This window comes from Camponotus vicinus, unplaced genomic scaffold (assembly GCF_025532165.1).
Source record: "Camponotus vicinus isolate PSW18456_S1 unplaced genomic scaffold, iyCamVici1.0 SCAF_14, whole genome shotgun sequence".
In the NCBI taxonomy this organism is placed as follows: Eukaryota; Metazoa; Arthropoda; class Insecta; order Hymenoptera; family Formicidae; genus Camponotus; species Camponotus vicinus.
In genome coordinates this window covers 7,092,972-7,120,047 of record NW_028141950.1, presented here as the reverse complement: position 1 = coordinate 7,120,047, position 27,076 = coordinate 7,092,972, and the positions used below count along the sequence as shown (strand labels likewise).

At 32.9% G+C, this 27,076-nt stretch overlaps 2 protein-coding genes and 1 pseudogene across 5 annotated transcripts in view; 1 reads left to right on the top strand and 2 right to left on the bottom strand.

The window, feature by feature from the left end:
- LOC145965271 (lipase 3-like) overlaps positions 1-27,076 on the top strand; it is a 175,743-nt gene that overhangs the window by 134,757 nt on the left and 13,910 nt on the right. The window lies entirely within an intron of this gene.
- Positions 411-9,737, bottom strand: LOC145965325 (lipase 3-like). The gene is made up of 12 exons (XM_083088785.1): positions 9,452-9,737; positions 9,092-9,272; positions 8,783-8,897; positions 8,144-8,387; positions 7,273-7,428; positions 7,076-7,134; positions 3,397-3,590; positions 3,077-3,191; positions 2,457-2,700; positions 1,582-1,737; positions 1,187-1,414; positions 411-1,036 (listed from the first exon to the last, which is right to left on the bottom strand). Exons 1-12 carry the CDS (start codon positions 9,617-9,619, stop codon positions 860-862), a joined length of 2,037 nt encoding a protein of 678 aa, XP_082944911.1. The 5' UTR covers positions 9,620-9,737; the 3' UTR covers positions 411-859.
- LOC145965273 (lipase 3-like) lies at positions 11,547-26,690 on the bottom strand (annotated as a pseudogene). Its single transcript, XR_014436661.1, has 11 exons — positions 26,529-26,690; positions 25,932-26,109; positions 23,505-23,653; positions 22,567-22,722; positions 14,481-14,661; positions 14,132-14,248; positions 13,495-13,753; positions 13,327-13,383; positions 12,606-12,761; positions 12,240-12,467; positions 11,547-12,090 (listed from the first exon to the last, which is right to left on the bottom strand). The product of XR_014436661.1 is annotated as a lipase 3-like (transcript).

Sequence of the window (27,076 nt, the reverse complement as noted above, 5' to 3'; positions counted from 1 at the left end):
GAAAAACTATATTTGTATAATTATAAATCACCTTATTTGATGAATTCTTTTTCGAGGTTTTTAAAGAGAAAAGAAAATATGCATAATCTGGAAATATGTATTTGAATATTCATCAATTTCATAATTTTTGCTATGAACAACTTGTTATGTTAAATTAGGGATAATATATTAATATGAATATTTTAACTTAAGTTACTATACAAAACTTAAAAATCTATACTACATATTTCTTACTTCTATTATATATTTTTTCTTTCATTACATATTACGTAAATTTAAGGAAAATGTAATAATACGAAATTTTGTGAAAGAAATAATAAATCTCTAAATAAGGAAATATATTTATTTATTAATAAAATAATATATATTTTAAAAATATATTTTTTTATTAAAAACGTGTGATTAATTTGACTGTTATATAATTATTATTATGTACATTAAAAGAAATATCATACATTTAAATAAAATTGCGAGAGATTATTAAAATGAATACATAAAAACACATAATTCAGAAAATGTGCACACTGTAATTGCAAGCATAAAATCAAATGACTCAAACATCAAAATGAATATAATATTGAACATCTAAAAGAACCACAACATAGATCTAATAATCGTATATAGGACAAGACATGAAAAATAACTGGGAATTAAATGTTTCTAAATTAGTTGTTCCATCTACGAGTTATGAAAACAATTTTGTTTCCGAATCTTTGAACGCTTAATAAACATTTTTGGATATTGTAAATAATACTAAGATATTATAAGTTTACGTTTCATTGAATGAACGATTACAATTATCAATATTACTGAAGATCTAACGTGTAACATTTATCTTTAATTTTGATTGTTGACAATATTATTTTACTGATGTAACGTTGTTTGGATTTTCTCTTCTCATAATCTTGAGAATCCTGTCGTATACGAGTTTTGACGCATCTTTAGCCCATAAAAAATCCAGGTGATTGAATTTAGACCACGGCACTTCGTATATGTCCACTACATTGGGCAGTAAATGGTACAATCTTTTCACATCCTTGAAGAAATATTTTTGTGAGTTATCGTATGCGATTTCTTTTCAATTACCTTTCCAATTAAGTAATTTAAAATTCGATTTATATACAAGTGATTCCTTACTATATACATTTCCATTATTTAAATAAATACCTACTTTTCCATTGCTTACCTTTGTGCTGATTAACCAGTCATTATCGCCGTAAAACAACGCGATTGGTACTTTGGTATTCGATAAATTATAATTTGGTGGTTCCATCGAATTATAAATCAATAGATTTCTCTCGCGACCGTAATCATATTTGCGAAACTTGCCTGATTCAAATACTTGGATGAAATGCAGAATAGTCTTAGTCGAGGTGCCGGCCGGGAAATGATTCAAAAAGACAGGCAGTAGAGTCTAACAATAAATAAAAAACAATAATGATATATTTAAGTTCCACCTCAAGTGTGATCACGCGATCGTGAAATCATCGCACGGACTGCGATATTCATAGATTCGATCGGAGTTGTATTTCAACAGCAAATTATTACTTACAAATTATTACTTACATACTTATTACTTACATTGTTAAACTGTTCGCGATCATCACCCCAGATCAAATACATGAAATTGGAGCAGATCTCTCCGAGGTTAATATTCCGGCGGCAGATTTTTTTCAAAAGAAATCTCACAGAGTCGCTTTGGAGGAATTCATCGTGGAAAAATAATCGCATCACTCTCTGTAATTGAAAATCTCTTAATCATTATAATTTAATTGTAATTCTTCTTTGTTTTAACGATTTTGACAATGAATTAATAAGTTTTTAACAAATTTTTTTAACAATTTAAGTTAGTCTTAATAAAAGTTTCAAGAGTTATTTCAATTTTAACTCGTCGAAGATATCTTCTTAAAATTGAAACCAAAAATTGAATATGTACAGTAAACAAACATGAAAAAAGATGTAAATTTTTAAACGTTTAGAATTAAAATCTTCCGACATTTTGTAAAAAAAGAATCCATTGCATTTTTAATTTATATTTTATTATAAGACATATTTTTGTTTCTATTTTTGTTTGCCAGGAATTTATTTCACTTGATAGAATAAGAATTGATAGATAGTACATTAAGTCAATAAAAAAACATATGCAATAAATGTGCACATCGATCAATCACAGTCTAGTATTTTTTTATGAATCGATTATTCGATTTAAGTAGCTAATCAGTAATATCAGTTTGATTATTACTAACATTATATTACTTATATTTCTTTATGTGCCATAACATTTACTTCTAATGCCGTTAACATTATTTTTCCTTCTTCAGATAACAGTTTACAAATTTTATCTGTAAAATAAAAGTACAAAAATGTGCTTTATTGGTCATACTGTTTAAACTTTGTAATTACGTGATAATAAATTATATATCTTTTAACATTGTATCACAATTATATTGCTTTACCTTTAATTCTCTTCTAAATTGGAAGAAGTATTGAATCGGACTCTGCATGTGGTTTAGAAAGACAGCTGGCGCCAGACCGATCATCATTTGCACCATTTGAGCGATTTTCGGACGCTCTGATGCCATTATAAAAAAACTAGTTGCGCCCATAGAATGACCAATATATGTGTGCAATGGTTGGGATCTCATATTCGTGATAAATGTAATCATCGCGGGTAAGTCATAGATGCCCATTTCGTGAAAGCTAATGAAAAATTCATTTATATATCGTAAAATATATAAATATAAACACGATCACACGTACACATGTATAGAAAAAATAAATATATTACATACATATGTATATGATATATAAAGTATTCTGTAAAAGCAGAAATTAAAATTTTGCACAAAGAATGACTTAAAGCAAAAATCAAGAAAAATAGCAAATGCATTGTATTGGCTATAGAATAAAAGGTGAGATATCTTGAAAACAATGCATTTTCGAAAAAAAATATATGTATAATAATAAATCCTTGCGTCAAATTGAAACAAATATTTGTCAAAATTATTATTATTTTATTTTTATAATACCATTACTCCTATTTTGTACTAGTATTTTATTTTATATTATTTTATACCTGAAATTCCAAAATGTCGAATTCTTAGGAAATAGGAAAATATGCGCCTTCGAGTATATATTACCTCGAAAATTGCCCAACCAAACATCGTATCCCTGATCCGCTAATAAGTAAGCTAAAATAAAAAAATATTGTATGTGTATTTATCATATTACTTACATTTTCATGTATCATATTATATATATATATATATATATATATATATATATATAATACGAACTTTCAAATTTTTTGGCATTTTTACGATAGAAACGAAATTAGTGATATGATAACGGTTTTGTGATACATATTTGAATTTAAAAATTGATTGACGATCATACCCAATGCTTTGCCTTTGCCAAGAACAACCCAGTCAGCGGAGCTGCATAAAAGACCATGCTGCAGCAGCACGGGTAAAGAATCGTTGCCACCTGGGATACGATGTAACGTCAAGAGATAACCGTCCTCCGTCATTATAACGTGAGATTCCGCGGGATAACCCGCTTTTCTTATCATCTCCGGCTGAAAAAAAAAACTGTGCAAGAAAGAGGAAAAACTGATCTGAACTGGGAATAAATTTGAGCAACAAGAAATGCGTAATATATTTATTTTCATAGGCATAGACATGCAAACATATATATTTCACGTTATTTTACATTTTAAAATAAGAAAAAAAAGAAATTTAATGTTAATTGAGCAGTATTAATAATTAAATATTAAATCAACTCTTCTAAAGCAACAAAAATATATAAAAATACTATTCTATCTATTTATAATTTTTAAAGACTATAATATATAAAGAATAAATATAAAGAATATAATAAATATAAATATGAAGACAATAATATAGTATATAATTTTGCGGAACTATGGGATTTTCGTTTTGAATAAGAGAACGCGGCCAGTAACAGCATATCACTTTCTATCACTTTCAACAACATTGAAGATATTAATCGAAACACCAAAGATTTTAATTCTTGTTTCTATGAATGAAAACTTTCATTTACCGTGTTGAGAATAGCATCAGGATTGAATTTGAGAGAGATGTTTGACTGATTCCAATTAGTCCATATTATTCTTCTAATGAGCATACTTATCTCAGAGGTCACATTTATCGGAGCCGCACTAAGATGACTACAAAACGACAGCAAATACATGAGTCCGATCAATTTCATCTCAATGAATGATTCAATAAACAGTGAAAGAAAACGGATAATTCGAGAGTTTTTTGGAGCATCAAGGTATATGTCGTTGAAAATTAAGCACAACACGCGAAAGCGATATAGATGCTACTGCGAGATATAGATATTAACTGCTTTTTATAGCTGCGTGCTATCGTATTAGAATGAATCGTCATTGTATTTATGACTATTTTTTATAAGCTCGAAAAGAAAAATAAGTAAAAGATATTATTGTATTATTAATCATATGAGAAAAAAATATCGAAAAAAAAAAAATAAATTTATATGTAAGCGGTTATCCTTGTCCTCAATATGTGTACATATAGGATGACCATGATGACCATGAAATGATAAGGACGGAAGAGTAATAAAATGCGTAAAATTAAATTGAGATAAAGATTTATTGCGATCTAAGCGAGAAATATATCGTGAGTAAGAGTGGAAAGTGGTTGTCGATCCGATTTTGTAGAGAGGAATCGTCTCTTTCGGTCTTCTTTTAAATAGAGATTTTTACGAGAAAATTGCCGTGATAGAAAAAATAGTCTCATCATATATAAATGCAAAATGGATCTTCTTGCTCCCGAATATCGAGCCATTAACTCGTTACATGTTCGATTATTACTATTATTTATCGTTGCTACGCTGATGGGGATAATATTTTGCATATTATTTTTATCCTAACTTTCGAGAAAACAACATTTGTTTCGAAGCGAAAAAAAAGAGTTCCCAACTCAAAACAAGAAGAGCCGAATGGTTGATACATCGCTCTCTCCTGTTACACGCAACATCTCATATTTAAATTTAAATGTTATCGCTTTTTTACAAGATAAATTGCCAAATTTACAGCATAAAGTAAAAAACGCGTATATATGAGGAATAAATTATTTTTAATCTTTCGATTCAACTTTTATCTGCTGTCCGAAAAATGTGTTGCTAGTTCTTATCTCGCTTTTTATCTGTTTTATTGCAATTTTTGAAAACTTCTGCCAAAATAAAATATATATGTACATTTTATATAAAAAATATACATATTCTATATAAGATATATATATTCTATATAAGATTACATATACATTTACTCGATTATATTCGAACTATTTTTCGCACAACAAATTCGAATGTTTCGTGTTACTGCTGTCATAATTATACAAAGGTAGATCGATATGCATATGTGTGATAAAATCGCAAAAAAATAGGTTTAAGAATTATAAAAATTCATTTAACTTTTCGCCTAAATTTCAGTTTTGAATTAAAAAGCTGCAATCGTTTTTCAAGCATTTCTTGACAGCAGTGAAGAAAACTAAGAGAAATAAAAATTTTAGATCTCATTTCAATGAGTTATAAAGATACACTTACCGTTTTGAGAATTACATAGAGATTTTAATGTTGTTCGCTTAAATCCAGTTAATTCAAGATATTATCTTGCACTTGGCTCCAATGTAATGATATTTACCAGCGCTGAATCGGAATGACCGCAAAATGTCACTAAATACATATACACGATCAATCTCATAGCATCGATCGATAGAGTGATTCAATAAAAAATTTAAAAAATGAGCGATGTAAGAATTTTGCGACGTATTATCCAAGAAAATAAGTATAAAAGTAAAAGTGAGATAAATACGACTGCTCGTAATAGTTAATTATTTAATGTTACAACAAATCTTTATTTTATTGGCGATTTTCTTTCATTAGCTATAAAGTGAAGAGAGAAAAAATAGTATCGTCTTAGCCATACAATCATAACGCATTTCGGAAAATGTATATTGTAGAAGGTAAATTACCGAAATTGCAATATAAAACAATAAAACTAACAGCAAGTACGTTACAATATAATATATATAATATATAAATTTATGTATATATAATATTGTATTGTTTACTGCAAATTAAAAAAAACACAAGAAGATTAATTATAATTATTTTTATTACAAACGGTTAGAAAGTACATAAAAAAAAATTACTGAAGTATTATGTATCGTATAATTCGGAAAATATGTACACTGTAATCGCAAAAATAAAATCAAATGATACAAACCACCAGAATGAATATAATATTGAACATCTAAAAAAACCACAACATAGATCTAATAATCATATATAAGACAAGACAGATGAAAAATAACTGGAAATTAGATGTTTTTAAATTAGTTGTTCCATCTGCAAGTTATAAAAACAATGTTGCTCCCGAATCTTTAAACGCTTAATAAACATTTTTGGATATTGTAAATAATACTAAGATATTATAAGTTTACGTTTCATTGAATGAACGATTACAATCATCAATATTACTGAAGATCTAACGTGTAACATTTATCTTTAATTTTGATTGCTGACAATATTATTCCACTGATGTAACGTTGTTTGGATTTTCTCTTCTCATAATCTTGAGAATCCTGTCATATACGAGTTTTGACGCATCTTTAGCCCATATAAAATCCACGTGATTGAATTTAGACCACGGTACTTCGTACATATCCACTACATTGGGCAGTGAATACAATCTTTTCACATCCTTGAAGAAATATTTTTGTGAGCTATCGTATGCGATTTCTTTTAAATTACCTCCCCAATCAAGTAATTTAATATTCGATTTATATGTAGTCAAGTGATTCCTTACTATATATACATTTCCATTATTTAAATAAATACCTATTTTCCATTGCGTACCTCTGTGCTGATTATCCAGTCATTATCGGCGTAAAACAACGCGACTGGTACTGTAATATTCGATAAATCATAATTCGGTGGATCCATAGAATTATAGATCAACAGATTTTTCACGCGACCGTAATCGTATTTGCGAAACTTGCCCGATTTATATATTTGGGCGTAATGCAGTAGCGTTTTAGCCGAGGCGCCGGCTGGGTCGTGACTCAGGATGACAGGCAGCAGGGACTATAACAATAAATAGAAAAGAATAATGAAATATACACGAAGTTCGAAGTGAAGCGTGATCGCGCGATCGTGAAATGACGGGATGCGATGATCGAAGATTCGATCGGAGTTGTATGTCGACTGTAAATCATTACTTACGTAGCTAAACTGCTCGCGATCATCACCCCAGATCATAGACATGAAATTGGAGCAGATCTTTTCGAGACTAATATTCTGGTCGCAGATGTTTTCCGCAAGAAATCTCACCAAGTCGCTTTGAAGGAATTCATCGTGGAAGAACAATCGCATCACTATCTGTAATTGAAAATCTCTTAATCGTTATGTAATTTAATTGTAATTCTTCTTTGTTCGAGAGTTTTAACGATTTTGAAAATGAATTAATACATTTTTAACAAATTTTTTTAACAATTTAAATTAATCTTAATAAAAGCTTCAAGAGATATTTTAATTTTAACTCGTTGAAGGTATCTTCTTATAATTGAATATGTACAGTATAGGGAAACATGAAAAAAGTAAATTTGTAAACGTTTAGAATTAAAATCTTTGAAAATTTTAGAAAAAAAGAATGTATTGCACTTCTAATTTATATTTCATTACATAAGACATATCTTCTTTTTTACTATTTTACCAGGAATTTGTTTCATTCTGATTGATAAAATATGAATTAGTACATTAAGTCAATAACATATAAAAAAGCATAAGCAATAAATGTGCACATCGATCAATCACAGTCTAGTATTTTTGATGAATCGATTATTCGATTTAAGTAGCTAATCAGTAATATCAGTTTGATTATTACTAACATTATATTACTTATATTTTTTATGTGCCATAACATTTACTTCTAATGCCGTTAACATTATTTTTCCTTCTTCAGATAACAGTTTACAAATTTTATCTGTAAAATAAATTACAAAAATGTGCTTTATTGGTCATACTGTTTAAACTTTGTTATTACGTGATAATAAATTATATATCTTTTAACAGTATCATCATTATATTACTTTACCTTAAGCACACTTCTAAATGGGATCAAGTATTGTATCGGACTCTGCATGTGGTTTAGAAAGACAGCTGGCGCCAGACCGATCATCATTTGCACCATTTGAGCGATTTTCGGACGCTCTGATGCCATTATAAAAAAACTAGTTGCGCCCATAGAATGACCAATATATGTGTGCAATGGTTGGGATCTCATATTCGTGATAAATGTAATCATCGCGGGTAAATCATAGATGCCCATTTCGTGAAAGCTAATGAAAAATTCATTTATATATCGTAAAATATATAAATATAAACACGATCACACGTACACGTGTATAGAGAAAATAAATATATTACGTACATATGTATATGATATATAAAGTATTCTGTAAAAGCAGAAATTAAAATTTTGCACAAAGAATGACTTAAAGCAAAAATCAAGAAAAATAGCAAATGCATTATATTGGCATAAGAAGCGAGATATTTTGAAAACAATGCATTTTAGAAAATATAAATACATATATATATATATACATATATATAATAAGTTAAACTATTCCTTGCGTTAAATTAAAACAAATATTGCAAAAATTATTATTATTTTATTTTTATAACACCATTACTCTTATTTTATACTAGTATTTTATTTTATATTATTTTATACCTGAAATTCCAAAATGTCGAATTCAAAGAAGATAGGGAAATATGCGCCTTCGAGTATGTATTGCCTCGAAAATTGCCCAACCAAACATCGTATCCCTGATCCGCTAATAAGTAAGCTAAAATAAAAAAAATATTGTATTTATAATTTATTATGTGTATTTATCATATTATTTACATTTTCATGTATCATATTATATATATAACATAAACTTTCAAACTTTTTGGCATTTTAACGATAAAAACGAAATTAATGATATGATAACAGTTTTGTGATACATGTTTAAATTTAAAAATTGATTGACGATCATACCCAATGCTTTGCCTTTGCCAAGAACAACCCAGTCAGCGGAGCTGCATAAAATACCATGCTGCAGCAGCACGGGTAAAGAATCGTTGCCACCTGGGATACGATGTAACGTCAAGAGATAACCGTCCTCCGTCATTATAACGTGAGATTCCGCAGGATAACCCGCTTTTCTTATCATCTCCGGCTGCAAAAAGACTATGCGAACTATGCGAACTATGCGAAACTATGCGATTTTCGTTCTGAATAAGAGAACGCGGCCAGTAACAGCAGATCACTTTCTATCACTTTCAACAACATTGAAGAAATTAAACGAAACATTAAAGATTTTATTTCTCGTATCTATGAATGAAAACTTTGATTTACCGTGTTGAGAATGGCATCAGGATTGAATTCGAGAGAGATGTTTGACTGATTCCAACTAGTCCATATTATTCTTCTAATGAGCATACTTATCTCAGAGGTTACATTTATCGGAAGCGCACTAAGATGACTACAAAACGACAGCAAATACACGAGCCCGATCAATTTCATTTCAAAGAATGATTCAATAAATAGTGAAAGAAAACGGATAATTCGAGAGTTTTTCGGTGTATCGAGATATGTCGTTGAAAATTAAGCAGAACACGCGAAAGCGATATAGGTACTACTGCGTGGCATAGATACTAACTGCTTTTTATGCTGCGTACCATCATATTAGAATGAATCGTCATTTTGTTATGATTATTTTTTATCAGCTAGAAAAAAAGAATAAGAAAAAGATATTATTATATTATTAATCATATAAGCATAAAGGCATTTCGCAAAAAATATTAATTTATGTATAAGCAGTTATCTTTGTCCGCAATATGTGTACATATAGGGTGGCCAAATGAAAAGGCAGGAGGATAATAAAATGCGTAAAATTAAATTATAAAATAAATGTAAAATTAACGTAAAATTAAATTATAAAATAAAGATTTATTGTGATCCAAGCGAGAAATATATCGTGAGTCAGAGTGGAAAGCGTTTGTCGATTCGATTTTGTAGAGAGGAGTCGTCCCGTTCGGTATTTCTTCTAAATAGAGATTCTTACGAGAAAATTGCCGTGATAGAAAAAGTAGTCCCATCATATATAAATGCAAAATGGATCTTCTTGTTCCCGAAAATCGAGCCAATTAACTCGTTACATGTTCGATTACTACTATTATTTATCGTTGTTACGTTGATGGGGATAATAATTTGCATACTTTTATCCTGACTTTCGGGAAAACAACATTTATTTCGAAGCGAGGAAAGGAGTTTCCTCAGAATAAGAAACTCAAAATAAAAGGGACTGAATGATTGATCAATTGCCCTCCCCGTTTACTAGCAACATATCATATTAAAATTTAAATGTTACCGCTTATGTATACAAGATAAGTTGCCAAATTTACAGCATAAAGTAAAAAACGCGTATATGTAACGACTAAATTATTTTTAATCCATTTTTAACGGATTCAACTTTTATCTGCTGTTCGAAGAATTTGCTGCTAGTTCTTCTCTCGCTTTCTATCTGTTTTATTGCAATTTTCGAAAACTTCTGTCAAAATCAAATATATATGTAGAATATATATATATATATATATATATATATATATATATATATATATATATATGCCGTCGTAATTATACAAAGGTAGATCAATATGAATATGTATGATAAATTGCAAAAGAAAATCGCTTTAAGGATTATATAAATTCATTTAACTTTCCGACTAAATTTCAGTTTTGAATTAAAAAGCGACAATCGTTTTCAAGCATTTTTTCAGCTTTGAAAATTAAGAAAAAATAAAATTTTAGTTCTCATTTCAATAAGTTATAAAGATACATTTATCGTTTTGAGAATTACATAGAGATTTTAATGTTTTTCGATTAAATCCAGTTAATTCAAAATATTCTCTTGCACTTGGCTCGAGTGTAATAACATTTGCCAGCGCTGAATCGGAATGACCGCAAAATGACACTAAATACATATGTACGATCCCGATCAATCTCATAGCATCGATCGATAGAGTGATTCAATAAAAAATTTAAAAAATGAACGATGTAAGAATTTTGCGACTTTATTATCGAAGAAAATAAGTATAAAAGTAAAAGTGGGATAAATACGACTGCTCGTAATAGTTAATTATTTAATGTTACAACAAATCTTTATTTTATGAACCATTTTCTTTTATTAACTCTGAAGGAAAGAAAGAAATAATATTATTGTCTTATTAGCCATACAATCATAACGTATTTCGGGAAATGCATATTGCAGAAGGTAAATTGCCGAAATTGCAATATAGAACAATAAAACTAACAGCAAGTACGTTACAATATAATATATACAATATATAAATTTGAGTATAATATTGTATTGTTTACAGATTAAAAAAAAAGGAGAAAATTAATTAATATTTTGATTACAAACGGATAGAAAGTACATAAAGAAAATTGCTGAAGTATTATGTATCGTATAATTCGGAAAATGTGTACAACGTAATCGCAAAAATAAAATTAAATGACTCAAACACCAGAATAAATATAATATTATACATCTAAAAAAACCACAACATAGGTCTAATAATCATATATAAGACAAGACGTGAAAAATAATTGGCAATTAGATGTTTCTAAATTAGTTGTTCTATAAGTTATAAATACAATTTTGCTCCCGAATCTTTGAACGCTTAATAAACATTTTTGGATATTGTAAATGATGCTAAGATATTATAAGTTTACGTCTCATTGAATGAACGATTACAATCATCAATATTACTGAAGATCTAACGTGTAACATTTATCTTTAATTTTGATTGTTGACAATATTATTCCACTCATATAACGTTATTTGGATTTTCTTTCATGGTCTTGAGAATCCTATTGTATACGAGTTTTGGCGCATCTTTAGCCCACATATAATCCACGTGATTGAATTTACGCCATGGCACTTTGTACATATCCACTATATTGGGCAGTAAATTGTACAATTTTTTCACATCCTGGAAGAAATATTTTTGTGAATTATCGTTTGCGATTTCTTTTAAATTACCTTTCCAATTAAATAATTTAAAATTCGATTTATATACAATCAAGTGATACTATATACATTTCCATTATTTAAATAAATACCTACTTTTCCATTGCTTACCTTTGTATTGATGAACCAGTCATTATCGGCGTAAAACAACGCGACTGGTACTGTAATATTCGATAAATCATAATTCGGTGGTTCTGTAGAATGATAGATCAACAGATTTTTCAGGCGACCGTAATCGTATTTGCGAAACTTGTCCGATGCAAATACTTGAGCGAAATGCAGAATCGTTTTAGTCGAGGCGCCGGCCGGATAGTGACTCAAGAAGACAGGCAGCAGAGACTATAACAATAAATAGAAAACAATAATGATATATGCGCGAAGTTCGATCTGAAGCGTGATTGCGCGATCGTGAAATGATGGGATGCGATAATCGAAAATTCGATCGGAGTTGTATTTCGGCTGTAAATCATTACTTACATAGCTAAACTGCTTGGGATCATCACCTACGATCGTAAACAGCAAATTGGAATAGATGATCTTTGCGATGATGTTATCATTGCACATATTTTTCGCAAGAAATCTCACAATGTCGCTTTGGAAGAATTCACCGTGGAAGAGCAATCGCATCGGTATCTGCAATTGAAAATCTCTTAATCGTGAAGTAATTTACTTGTAATTCTTCTTTGTTCGAGAGTTTTAACGATTTTGAAAATGAATTAATAAATTTTAACAAATTAAAAGTTAATCTTAATGAAAGCGTTATTTCAAGAGTTATTTCAATTTTAACTCGTCGAAGATATCTTCTTAAAATTGAAACCAAAAATTGAATTTGTACGGTATAAACAAACATGGAAAAAAGATTTAAATTTTTAAACGTTTAGAATTAAAATCTTTGAAAATTTTGTAAAAAAAGAATCTATTGCACTTCTAATTTATATTTCATTACATAAGACATATCTTCTTTTTTTCTATTTTACCAGGAATTTGTTTCATTCTGATTGATAGAATAAGAATTGAAAAATGGTACATTAAATTAATAACGTCTAAAAAAACATAAGCAATAAATGAGTACATCGATCAATCACAGTCTAGTATTTATATGAATCGATTATTAGATTTAAGTAGCTAATCAGCAATGTTAGTTTGATTATTACGAATATTATATTGCTTATATTTTTTTATGTGCCATAACGTTTACTTCTAACGCCGTTAACATTATTTTTTCCTTCTTCAGAAAACAGTTTACAAATTTTATCTGTAAAAAAAAAGTATAAAAATGTGCTTTATTTTTTCACACTATTTAAATTGTTATTACGTGATAATAACTTATATATCTTTTAACAGTATCACCATTATATTACTTTACCTCAATCCCACTTATAAATGGGCTCAGATATCGTACCGGACTCTTCATGTGGTGTGTAAAAACTGCTGGCGCGAGAGCGATCATCTTTTGCACCTTTTCAGCGATTATCGGACGCTCTGATGCCATTACAAAAAAACTAGTTGTGCCCATAGAATGACCAATATATGTGTGCAATAGTTTTGATCTCATCTTCGTGATAAATGTAATCATCGCGGGTAAATCATAGAGGCCCAGTTCGTTAAAGCTAATGAAAAATTCATTCGATATGCCATAAAATATATAAATATGTACACGATCACACATACACATATACAGAGAAAATAAATATATTACATACATATGTAGTAAATAATATATAAAGTATGTACTGTAAAAGCAGAAATTAGAATTTTGCACAAACAATGATTTAAACTAAGAATCAAGGAAAATAGCAAATGCATTGTATTATAAGGCTTAATAAGAGGTGAGATATCTTGAAAACAATGCATTTTCGAAAACGTAAGTAAATATATATAAGTTAAACAAATGCTTGCGCATTACGTCAAATTAAAACAAATATTGTAAAAATTATTATCATTTTATTTTTATAATACTATTACTCCTTTTTACATTAGTATTTTATTTTATATTATTTTATACCTGAAATTCCAAAATTTCCAATTTGAAAGAGATAGGGAAGTATGCGCCTTCGAGTATGTATTACCTCGAAAATTTCCCAACCAAACATCGTATCCCTGATCCGCTAATAAGTAAGCTGAAATAAAAAAAATATATATTTATAATTTAATATGTGTATTTATCATATTACTTACATTTTCATGTATTATATTATATTATATATATATATATATATATATATATATATATATATATATAATACAAACTTTCAAATTTTTTGGCATTTTTACGATAGAAACAAAATTAATGATATGATAACGGTTTTGTAATATACATGTTTAAATTTAAAAATTGATTGACGATCATACCCAATGCTTTGCCTTTGCCAAGAATAACCCAGTCAGCGGAGCTGACTAAAAGACCGTGCTGTAGCAGCACGGGTAAAGAATTGTTACCACCTGGGATACGATGTAACGTCAAGAGATAGCCGTCCTCTGTCATTACAACGTGAGCTTCTGCGGGATAACCCGCCTTTCTTATCATCTCCGGCTGAAAAAAGACTGTGTAAGAAAGAGGAAAAACTGATCTGAACTTGAAATAAATTTGAGCAACGAGAAATGCATAATATATTTATTTTTATAGGCATAGGCATGCAAACATACATATTTCACATTATGTTACATTTCAAAAGAAAAAAATAAAAGAAATTTAATGTTAATTGAGCAGTATTAATAATTAAATATTTAATCAACTCTCCAAAAGCAACAAAAATATATAAAAATACTATTCTATGTATATTTAAAGACTATGATATAGTATAATTTTGCGGAATTATGCGATTTTCGTTCTGAATAAGAGACCGCGGACAGTAACAGCAGATTACTTTTTATCACTTTCAACAACATTAAAGAAATTAATCGAAACATTAAAGATTTTGATCCTCGTTTCTATGAATGAAAACATTCATTACCGTGTCGAGAGTGGAATCAGGATTGAATTCGATGTTCGACTGATTCCAATTAGTCCATATTATTTTCTCAATGAGCATACTTATCTCATCGGTCCCATTTATCGGGGCCGCACTAAGATGACTACAAAACGACAGCAAATACATGAGCCCGATCAATTTCATTTCAATGAATGATTCAATAAACAGTGAAAGAAAACGGATAATTTCAGAAGTTTTTCGGAGTATCGAGATATATGTCGTTGAAAATGAAGCAGAACACGCGAAAGCGATATAGGTACTACTGCGCGACTAACTGCTTTTTATGCTGCGTACCATCATATTAGATGAATCATCATTTTATTATGATTATTTTTTATCAGCTAGAAAAAAAGAATAAGAAAAAGATATTATTGTATTATTAATCATATAAGCACAAAGATATTTCGCAAAAAATATTAATTTATGTGTAAGCAGTTATCCTTGTCCGCAATATGTGTACATATAGGATGGCCAAATGAAAAGGCAGGAGGATAATAAAATGCGTAAAATTAAATTATAAAATAAATGTAAAATTAACGTAAAATTAAATTATAAAATAAAGATTTATTGTGATCCAAGCGAGAAATATATCCTGAGTCAGAGTGGAAAGCGTTTGTCGATTCGATTTTGTAGAGAGGAGTCGTCCCGTTCGGTACTTCTTCTAAATAGAGATTCTTACGAGAAAATTGCCGTGATAGAAAAAGTAGTCCCGTCACATATAAATACAAAATGGATCTTCTTGCTCCCGAATATCAAGCAAATTAATTCGATACATGTTCGATTGTTACTATTATTCATGGTTGCTACGTTGATGGGGATAATATTTTGCATACTTTTATCCTGGCTTTCAGGAAAACAACATTTGTTTCGAAAGCAGGAAAGGAGTTTCCAACTCAAAATACATTGCCCTCCCCTGTTACTGGCAACATGTCATATTTAAATTTAAATGTTATCGCTTATGTATACAAGATAAATTGCTAAATTTACAGCATAAAGTAAAAAACGCGTATAAATGAGGACTAAATTATTTTTAACCCTTGGATTCAACTTTTATCTGCTGTCCGAAAAATTTGTTGCTAATTCTTATCTCGCTTTCTATCTGTTTTATTGCAATTTTCGAAAACTTCTGCCAAAATCAAATATATATGTACATTTTATATAGAATATATATATGTATATATTCTTTATAAAATTATATATACATTTACTCGATTATATTTGAACAATTTTTCCAACAGCAAATTCAAATGATTCGAGTAACTTCTGTCATAATATACAAAGGTCAATATACAAAGGTAGATCCATATGCATATGTATGATAAATCGCAAAAAAGAATCGCTTTAGGAATTATATAAATTCAATTAACTTTTCGCCTAAATTTCAGATTTGAATTAAAAAGCGGCAATCGTTTTCAAGCATTTCTTGATAGCATTTAAAGAAAACTAAGAGAAATAAAAATTTTAGTTCTCATTTCAATGAGTTATAAAGACATACTTACCGTTTCGAGAATTACATAGAGATTTTAATGTTTTTCGATCAAATTTAATTAATTCAAGGTATTCTCTTGCACTTGATTCGAGTGTAATAACATTTCCCAGCGCTGAATCGGAATGACCGCAAAATGTCATTAAATACATATATGTACACGATCAATTTCATAGCATCGATCTATAGTGTTTCAATAAAAATTTTATAAAAAAGAAAAGGCTAAGGACCGTAGCGTAGGATGTTATTACGTTCCCTCAGGGGCATCATAGAGCTTGTCTCTATGGTGTACGGGCATTTGCGAACCCGAGGTACCCGAGCTTGGTGAAGGAAAACACCATGTAACACCCGGAGTGGAGGCTTCGTTAGCCGGGTAAGGTCTCCTCCTAAGGGAAGGAAAACCCCGACAGAAAACCATTTCTTTGTTACAGAACATGGAAGACGTAACAAAGGAGAAGAACTCCCTGGGTTCGGATACCAGTGGCCGGCGGGAGGGTGGTACTGTCCCGGTCACCCTCTCGTCGTCATCATACGACGGGCCATCTGGATTTTTGCCGGCGGGGAATCCAGAGGAATGGACTACCGCTTTGGGCTGTGGTGAAAACTGCCGGGTGTGCTGGATCTACGCGCTATTGCGTACGCCATGTGCGGATGCGTGTGGGATCGCAGGACTTTTGGACTATGTGTCGCTTATTAAGGACGAACCGACCAGTTATGATCGCGGGTGTCCGCGATATAGCGTGGTCGTGAACAGGGAGCACTCGAGACTTTCCGAGCTCGTGAGTGGTAATGATGTGGCGAGGAAGGACTCAATCGAGCGTCCTCGCACCCCCGAAGTAGTTCGCGGAGACAGTGGAGACGGGGAGGAGGAGGAGAGGGATCCCTCCTTCATGACTGTCTCCTCGCCGAGTTCTCCGGAGGTCGTGGAGCGTGTGTCGCCGGAATGGACCCCGAAGGACAAACGCCTGCTTACTGGGAGAAAACAATATCCCAAAAGAGGTAAGCCCCAAGATCCTTCTTCCTCCGGGAAGAAGGAGACGCGTGGACGTCCCGCCACGACTGGCGATTATATAGGTCTCGCCGAGGCTAAAGAACGCCTCAATGCGGCCAAGCGGGAGGAGCTCCTCTTGGAGGACATCGAGCGGATTTTGGACCCTGCATCGGGCCCAATCTTAACTGCGGTCGGGAGGAAGAATCTTCCTCCCCGTGGAGTTTTTTCAGCCAGCCTAAAGGGGATCACTTCGCTGGAACTCAGGAAGCTGGCTGGGACATTCTGCTCCCAAGTTGAGAGAGTTGCGGGAGCCTCTGGGATGGACGAGGTCCTCTCCAGGGAGCTTCTCGTGTCCTCAATGAAACTTGGGGGCATCGCTGAGGAGTTCGCTGCGAGGGTGGGTGCGGCTGCGGATCCCCAGGTGGAAGCTCTTCGGAGTGAAAACCAGGGGCTAAGGGGCCGCATATCCTCCCTCGAGCAAGAGCTTGAGCGTGTTTCTGGGGATTTGGCCGCCCTTCGTGCGGCGCTCCCCACTATAGAGGCCTCCATGTTCGAGAAGCCAGGGAGGAAGAGACCTCGTGCGGTTTCGCCCGGGGGGTCTCCGTCGACTGCTGTTGCGGGTGATCCTGCCGTCGCTGGGGCGGGGGATCGACCTGTCTCGTTAGCCGAGGTATCGTCCCTTTTGGATGGGCGACTTGCAGCTCTGAGAGGAGACATCGCTTCTATCGTCTTGGCTACCTTACGGTCGCCTCCTGAGGAGGGTGCTGGGGCTTCTCTTTCGAGAGGGGCCACTCAGTCTATCCCCCTTCCATCGGTCGTGGATGATCGCGCTGTTGAGCGCGTGGCTGCTCCTGTTTCCGGGGGCTCCGCCGCCCCCGCTGCCGCGGGGGTTTCGGCGGATGCTTCGGGTTCGGGGGCGGTTGGTGTTTCAGGTGGATCCCGAAGAAAGCGCCGGCTTAAAAGGGCAAGTGGGAGAGCTGCTGCCCGGGATGGGCGTAACTTGGTGGTTCCTGCCCCCCCCTCGACGTCGGTGGTGTCGCTCACCATTGACAAGAAAAAGGGAGGAGAGGACAGAACTTATGCCTCGGTTCTGGCCGAGGCTAGGTCTAAGGTGAGTTTGTCTGCTCTGGGCATCGAGCAGCTACACATGCGTCGTGGTGCTACCGGAAGCCTTTTGCTGTCCGTAACTGGGAAGCGGGCAGACGAGAGGGCGAAGGCTTTGGCTGATTCCCTTTCGCAGACCTTCTCTGCGGTTGGGGAGGTTCGAGTGGGTCGTCCCATTCGTAGAGGTGAGGTGCGAATTCGTGGTCTCATGAGTTTCTTCTCGCGGGAGGAAATTCTTTCGGCTGTGGTGTCTGCTGGAGGATGCAAGCTGGAGGACCTTCGTGCGGGTCCCATTAGGCTCCCTTTGGGATCTGGCGTGGGAACGATGTGGCTCCGTTGTCCCGATCATGTGGCGCGGAGTCTCGTTCGGGCTGGTGAGCTGAGGATGGGTTGGGTGGCCCTTTCGGTTATCCCGTTGGGTCGCCGCCCCCTCCAGTGTTTCCATTGTTTGGCCTTCGGCCATACATCAGCGAGGTGCGGATCGACGTCGGATCGTAGCAACTGCTGCTACCGTTGTGGCAGGGAGGGCCACAGCGCCTCTGGCTGTACGGCGCCTCCGCACTGTGTGCCGTGCGCTGACAAAGGCAGGCCTGCGAACCACAGAGCAGGCTCAAAGCTTTGTGCTCGCCCATTCGTTCCTCCTAGGAAGAACACGGGCGATCGGGAGGACGCCTCTGAGCGGAGACGTCAGGTGCCGGGTAGACCGGATGGAGGGTCGACCCCTGGAAGTTCGGCGGAATTGGGTGAGGGCAGTCGGGACGGGGTTCGAGCTGCGTCCGAGGACGCTGTCGGGCCCCTTCCTGACTCGCAGGGCTCTACGGAGCCCATGTCGTCGTCCCCTTGAATGGAGTTTGTCTGGTGACGTCTAATGTAGCTATGGGGGCTGCGGCCATGCTCTCCGGAGAGATCCGGAATCGTTTGGTTCGGATACGCCCTCTGTCCATAGTCTGGTGTTGGTACCTTTACCGTATGTTGGCGTGATTATCTGTGCCCTATGTTAGGTGTTACGTTTAATACGTGTAAATGTGCTCCCCACCCTCGGGTGGGTTTGTCGTTGCTCGTTTCCTTATTGTTTCCTCGTGGTTTCTGTGCTTCGGCGTTATGTGTGGGAAGGTGCTGGGTGCCTTCCGTTCCGGGGAGCAGCGGGTGGGAGTGAGGGCTCCCACTCGCATTGCACGTCTCCCTGGGGACGAGGGGAGAATGGCTAATAGCTCGGCCGTTCTCCCTACAGACTCTTTGAGTTAGGGACGTATGCAAGGGGGGCAACTCCCTTCGGGAAGGGTCCTCACGGACCAGGCTATAGGGTTGTCCACTGGATGTTATGCGCGAGCAGTTCCCGGTGGACGTAAATCCCTATTAATGGCCAGGGGCTATAGACAGGTTTTAGGGTCCGGTGCTGACATTTCGGGTCAGTACTGGGTGGTAAACCGGCCCAACCCACGTGGGTTGGGACGAACCGGGAGTCCCCCACGACGGCAATCAGACCTCCCTCGGGTCTGATTGCTAAGTGCGCAAAGCATTTCCTGTCTTAAAAAAAAAAAAAAAAAAAAGGATGTTATTACGTAATAAAATTCAGAACATAGATCTGAGACGGGTACTTTATATATTAATTAATATATATATTCTTAATATATATTAATATATATATTAATATATATATTCTTAATTAATTGATTATATATTAATTAATTAATTATATATTCTTAATTAATTGATAATAAAGAAAGAAGAACATTGTCCGTCAAAAGAGTAATACAATGCAATAAAAGTTGACAGACATACGTTTCGATCCAATGCGGATCTTTTTCAATGTCTTAATACGGATAACATGATCAAAACGCAAACGTTACAAAGGCGCGTATCGAGGTGAGCGTTGCGCTATTCGTTTGAATATTACATCGCCATGCATATATATGTATTTTTTACTTATCTTTATTTATTTTATTGTACAAGCGTTGTTTTGTTTGTTCGACCGTTATTATTCCTTTATTATTTCTGCGCTACATTAGACTGTCGACCGTTTTAATTTGATTGTGTTGACCTCCTGATTATTTTATACTGCGCGCGCCTTTGTAACGTTTGCGTTTTGATCATGTTATCCGTTATTAAGACAATGAAAAAGATCCGCATTTGGATCGAAACGTACGTCTGTCAACTTTTATTGCATTGTATTACTCTTTTGACGGACAATGTTCTTCTTTCTTTATTATCAATTAATTAAGAATATATAAAGTACCCGTCTTAGATCTATGTTCTGAATTTTATTACGTAATAACATCCTACGCTACGGTCCTTAGCCTTTTCTTTTTTATAAAATTTGATTGTTGTCTTACGGACCGTTATTCTCTTTTTGTTTTTAATAAAAAATTTAAAAAATGAACGATGTAAGAATTTTGCGACGTATTATCGAAGAAAATTAGTATAAAAGTAAAAGTGATAAATACAAATGTGCGTGTAATAGTTGGTCACTTATTATATCACTTATTGTTACGACAAATCTTTATTTTATTCGCGATTTTCTTGTATTAATTACAAAGTAAAGAAAGAAAAAATATTATCGTCTTAATAGCCATACAATCATAATGTATTTCGGAAAATGTATATTGTAGAAAGTAAATTACCGAAATTGCAATATAAAACAATAAAACTAACAGCAAATACGTTACAATATAATATATATAATATATAAATTTATATATATATAATATTGTATTGTTTATTGCAAATTAAAAAAAAAACAGGAAGATTAATTATAATTATTTTTATTACAAACGGTTAGAAAGTACATAAAAAAAAATTACTGAAGTATTATGTATCGTATAATTCGGAAAATATGTACACTGTAATCGCAAAAATAAAATCAAATGATACAAACACCAGAATGAATATAATATTGAACATCTAAAAAAACCATAACATAGGTCTAATAATCATATATAAGACAAGACAGATGAAAAATAACTGGAAATTAGATGTTTTTAAATTAGTTGCTTCACCTGCAAGTTTTAAAAACAATGTTGCTCCCGAATCTTTAAACGCTTAATAAACATTTTTGGATATTATAAATAATACTAAGATATTATAAGTTTACGTTTCATTAAATGAACGATTACAATCATCAATATTACTGAAGATCTAGCGTGTAACATTTATCTTTAATTTTAATTGTTGACAATATTATTTTACTGATGTAACGTTGTTTGGATTTTCTCTTCTCATAATCTTGAGAATCCTGTCGTATACGAGTTTTGACGCATCTTTAGCCCACATAAAATCCAGGTGATTGAATTTAGACCACGGCACTTCATACATGTCCACTACATTGGGCAGTAAATGGTACAATCTTTTCACATCCTTGAAGAAATATTTTTGTGAGTTATCGTATGCGATTTCTTTTCAATTACCTTTCCAATTAAGTAATTTAAAATTCGATTTATATACAAGTGATTCCTTACTATATACATTTCCATTATTTAAATAAATACCTACTTTTCCATTGCTTACCTCTGTCTGGACTATCCAGTCATTATTCCCGTAAAACAACGCGATTGGTACTGTGATATTCGATAAATTGTAATTTGGTGGGTCCATAGAATTGTAGATCGACAGATTTTTCACGCGACCGTAATCGTATTTGCGAAACTTGTCCGATACAATTATTTGGCCGTAATGCAGTAGCGTTTTAGCCGAGGCGCTGGTTGGGAAATGATTCAAGATGACAGGCAGTAGAGTCTAACAATAAATAACAAAACAATAATGATATATATATAAAGTTCCACCTGAAGTGATCGTGAAATCATCACGGAATACGATATTCATAGATTCGATCGGAGTAGTAGTTCAACAGCAAATTATTGTTACTTACATACTTATATTATTACTTACATTGTTAAACTGTTCGCGATCATCACCCCAGATCATAAACATGAAATTGAAGCAGATCTCTCCGAGATTAATATTCTGGTCGCAGATGTTTTTCAAAAGAAATCTCATAAAGTCGCTTTGGAAGAGTTCATCGTGGAAGAACAATCGCATCACTATCTGTAATTGAAAATCATTTAATCGTTATGTAATTTAATTGTAATTCTTCTTTGTTCGAGAGTTTTAACGATTTTGAAAATGAATTAATAAATTTTTAACAAATTTTTTTAACAACTTAAGTTAATCTTAATAAAAGCTTCAAGAGATATTTTAATTTTAACTCGTCGAAGGTATCTTCTTCTAAAATTGAAACCAAAAATTGAATATGTATAGTAAACAAACATGAAAAAAGATGTAAATTTGTAAAGTTTAGAATTAAAATTTTCGAAAATTTTGTAAGAAAAGAATCTATTGCATTTCTAATTTATTATATATTGTAAGACAAAATATAATTGTGAAATGCAATAGATTCTTTTTTTACAAAATTTCTGATGATTTTAATACTTTTTTTTTTATTTTGCCAGGAATTTGTTGTCATTCTATTGGTAGAATAAGAATTGAAAAATAGTACATTAAGTCAAAAACGTATAAAAAAACATAAGCTGTAAATGAGCATCAATCAATCACAGTCTAGTATTTATATGAATCGATTATTAGATTTAAGTAGCTAATCAGAAAATGTCAGTTTAATTATTACTAACATTATATTGATTTCTTTTTTAAGTGCCATAACATTTACTTCCAATGCCGTTAACATTATTTTTTCTAATTCAGATAACACTTTACAAACTTTATCTGACAAAAGTATAAAAATGTGCTTTATTTTTTGATATTATTTAAACTATTATTACGTGATAATACATTATATATCTTTCAACAGTATCATCATTATATTACTTTACCTCTATCTCATTCATAAATGAGGTCAGGTATCGTATCGGACTCTTCATGTGGTTTATAAAGACTCCTGGCGCGAGACTGATCATCATTTGCACCATTTGAGCGACTTTTGGACGCTCTGACGCCATTATGAAAAAACTAGTTGTGCCCATAGAATGACCAATATATGTGTGTAATGGTTGGGATCTCATATTCGTGATAAATGTAATCATTGCGGGGAAATCATAGATGCCCATTTCGTGAAAGCTAATGAAAAATTCATTCGATATGTCATAAAATATATAAATATGTACACGATCACACATACATGTATAGAGAAAATAAATATATTACATACATATGTATATGATATATAAGATATTCTGTAAAAGCAGAAATTAAAATTTTGCACAAAGAATGACTTAAATCAAAACTCAAGAAAAATAGCAAATGTATTGGCTATAAAATAAGAGGTGATATATCTTGAAAACAATGCATTTTCGAAAATATAAATAATTAAATATATATATATATATATATATATATATATATATATATATATATAATAAGTTAAACTATTCCTTGCGTTAAATTAAACAATTATTGCAAAAATTATTATTATTTTATTTTTATAATACCATTACTCCTGTTTTATACTAGTATTTTATTTTATATTATTTTATACCTGAAATTCCAAAATGTCGAATTCAAAGGAGATAGGGAAATATGCGCCTTCGAGTATGTATTACCTCGAAAATTGCCCAACCAAACATCGTATCCCTGATCCGCTAATAAGTAAGCTGAAATAAAAAAATATTGTATGTGCATTTATCATATTACTTACATTTTCATGTATCATATTATACAGGGTGTCCGATTCCTGAGTGACCAAACAAAAACTAGTGGTAGATTGGATCGAATTGAGATGAAAAGTTCTCTACTATTTTGCAAAATTCGCAATAATTATTAAGAAATAAGCAAAAATGTTTCGGCGCATGAGAAGCGGTAGATCGCTCGCAGTGTTCGATTAATGAGTGATCAAACGAAAAGTGGTGGTTGATTGGGTCAAACTGGAAAGACAAGTCCTCTACCATTTTGCAAAATTCGCAATTATTATTAAGTCATAGGCAAAAATGTCTCAGCGCATGAGAAGCGATCTGTCTACCGCTTCTTATACTCTGAGACATTTTTGCCTACAACTTAATAATTATTGCGATTTTTGCAATATGGTAAAGGACTTTTCTTTTCAGTTTGACCCAATCTATCACCACTTTTCGTTTGATCACTTAATAATCACACACTACAAGCGGTTTACCGCTTCCCATGTACCGAGACATTTTTGCTTATTTTTTAATAATTATTGCGAATTTTGCAAAATGGTAGAGGACTTTTCTTCTCAGTTTGACCCAATCTACTACTACTTTTTGTTTGGTCACTCAGGAATCGGACACCCTGTATATACAGGGTGTTATAAAAGTCTGGAAACGGTCAAATATCTCGCAAACGAAACGTTTCTGAGAAAAATGTTTCCAACCAAAGTTGTAGGATTTCAAAAGATCTATTTACTGGTGCTATGAGTTTAACCTTGGGTGGCGTCGCCAAGGTCAGAGCAAGGTCACCTAGAATTTTTTGAATGGGACCTCCTATTTTTTATTACTTATTCTTGTAGCTTATCTCGATAGCTTTCCAAAACACTATAATAAAGTATTTCTTCATTGAGTACTTTTCGAGTTATGAGGCTTGAAATAATTTCTTAATTTTATATAAACCATAAAATATCTAGTAAAATATTCATTTTTCGATTATCTAACCTAAATCAATTGGTGTAAAGAAAACATACAGTTGTTTTTAAGAAAAAATATGGAATTGTTAATTGCAAATTACATATTTTTTCTTAAAAACAACTATGTTTTTCTTTACACTAATTGATTACTCTCATTATTTTCTACATAAAAGTATTAAGGTAAGATAATCGAAAAATGTTTTAATACTTTATTAGATAGAATATTTTATTAGATATTTTATGGTTTATATAAAATTAAGAAATTATTTCAAGCCTCATAACTCAAAAAATACTCAATGAAGAAATACTTTATTATAGTGTTTTGGAAAGCTCTCGAGATGAGCTACAAGAATAAGTAATAAAAAATAGGGGGTCCCATTCAAAAAATTCTAGGTGACCTTGCTCTGACCTTGGCAACGCCACCCAAGATTAAACTCATAGCGCCGGTAAATAGATCTTTTGAAATCCTACAACTTTGGTTCGAAACATTTTTCTTAGAAACGTTTCGTTTTCGAGATATTTGACCGTTTCCAGACTTTTCTAACACCCTGTGTATAATACGAACTTTCAAACTTTTGGCATTTTTACGATAGAAACGAAATTAGTGATATGATAACGGTTTTGTGATACATATTTGAATTTAAAAATTGATTGACGATCATACCCAATGCTTTGCCTTTGCCAAGAACAACCCAGTCAGCGGAGCTGCATAAAAAACCATGCTGCAGCAGCACGGGTAAAGAATCGTTGCCACCTGGGATACGATGTAACGTCAAGAGATAGCCATCCTCCGTCATTATAACGTGAGCTTCCGCGGGATAACCCGCTTTTCTTATCATCTCCGGCTGAAAAAAGACTGTGTAAGAAAGAGGAAAAACTGATCTGAACTTGAAATAAATTTGAGCAACGAAAAATGCGTAATATATTTATTTTCATAGGCATAGCCATGCAGACATACATATTTCACGTTATTTTACATTTTAAAATAAAGATAGAAAAGAAATTTAATGTTAATTGAGCAGTATTAATAATTAAATATTAAATCAACTCTTTAAAAGCGACAAAAATATATAAAAATACTATCCTATGTATCTTTAAAGAGTATAATAAATAATTTTGCGCAGCTATGCGATTTTCGTTTTGAATAAGAGAACGCGGCAAGAAACATCAGATTATTTTTTATCACTTTCAACAACATTGAAGAAATTAATCGAAACGTTAAAGATTTTAATCCTCGTTTCTGTGAATGAAAACTTTCATTTACCGTGTCGAGAATGGCATCAGGATTGAATTCGATGTTCGACTGGTTCCAATTAGTCCATATTATTCTCCTAATGAGCATACTTATCTCAGAGATCACATTTATCGGGGCCGCACTAAGATGATTACAAAACGACAGCAAATACATGAACCCGATCAATTTCATTTTATTAATGAATGATTCAATAAGCAGTGAAAGGAAACGGATAATTCGAGAGTTTTTCCGAGTATCGAGATATATATCGTTGAAAATTAAGCGGTACACACGAAAGCGTTATGGATACTACTGCGCAACATAGATACTAACTGCTTTTAACACGCTGCGTACTATCAAATTAGAATGCATCGTCATTTACGACTATTTTTTAGCAGCTGAAAAAGAAGAATGAGAAAATGATATTAAAAGATATTAAAAAATATTGTATTATTAATCATACGAGCAAGACATTTCCAAAAATAAAAATATGAATCAAAAATTAAATCGAAAATGGCACATAAGTGCCACAGCGCGATAGTTGGAACATAGGGAAGAAACTACACTTCCTCCTTTTT

Excerpts from the sequence above, each read along its gene's own strand:
- LOC145965325 (XM_083088785.1), bottom strand. The coding sequence starts at position 9,619 with ATGAAATTGATCGGGCTCGTGTATTTGCTGTCGTTTTGTAGTCATCTT. Across the intron at positions 7,429-8,143 it reads CATTTAGAAGTGTGCTTAAG|ATAGTGATGCGATTGTTCTT; the intron begins GTAAAGTAATAT and ends TTTCAATTACAG. Across the intron at positions 1,415-1,581 it reads ATCGCGAACAGTTTAACAAT|ACTCTACTGCCTGTCTTTTT; the intron begins GTAAGTAATAAG and ends ATTTATTGTTAG.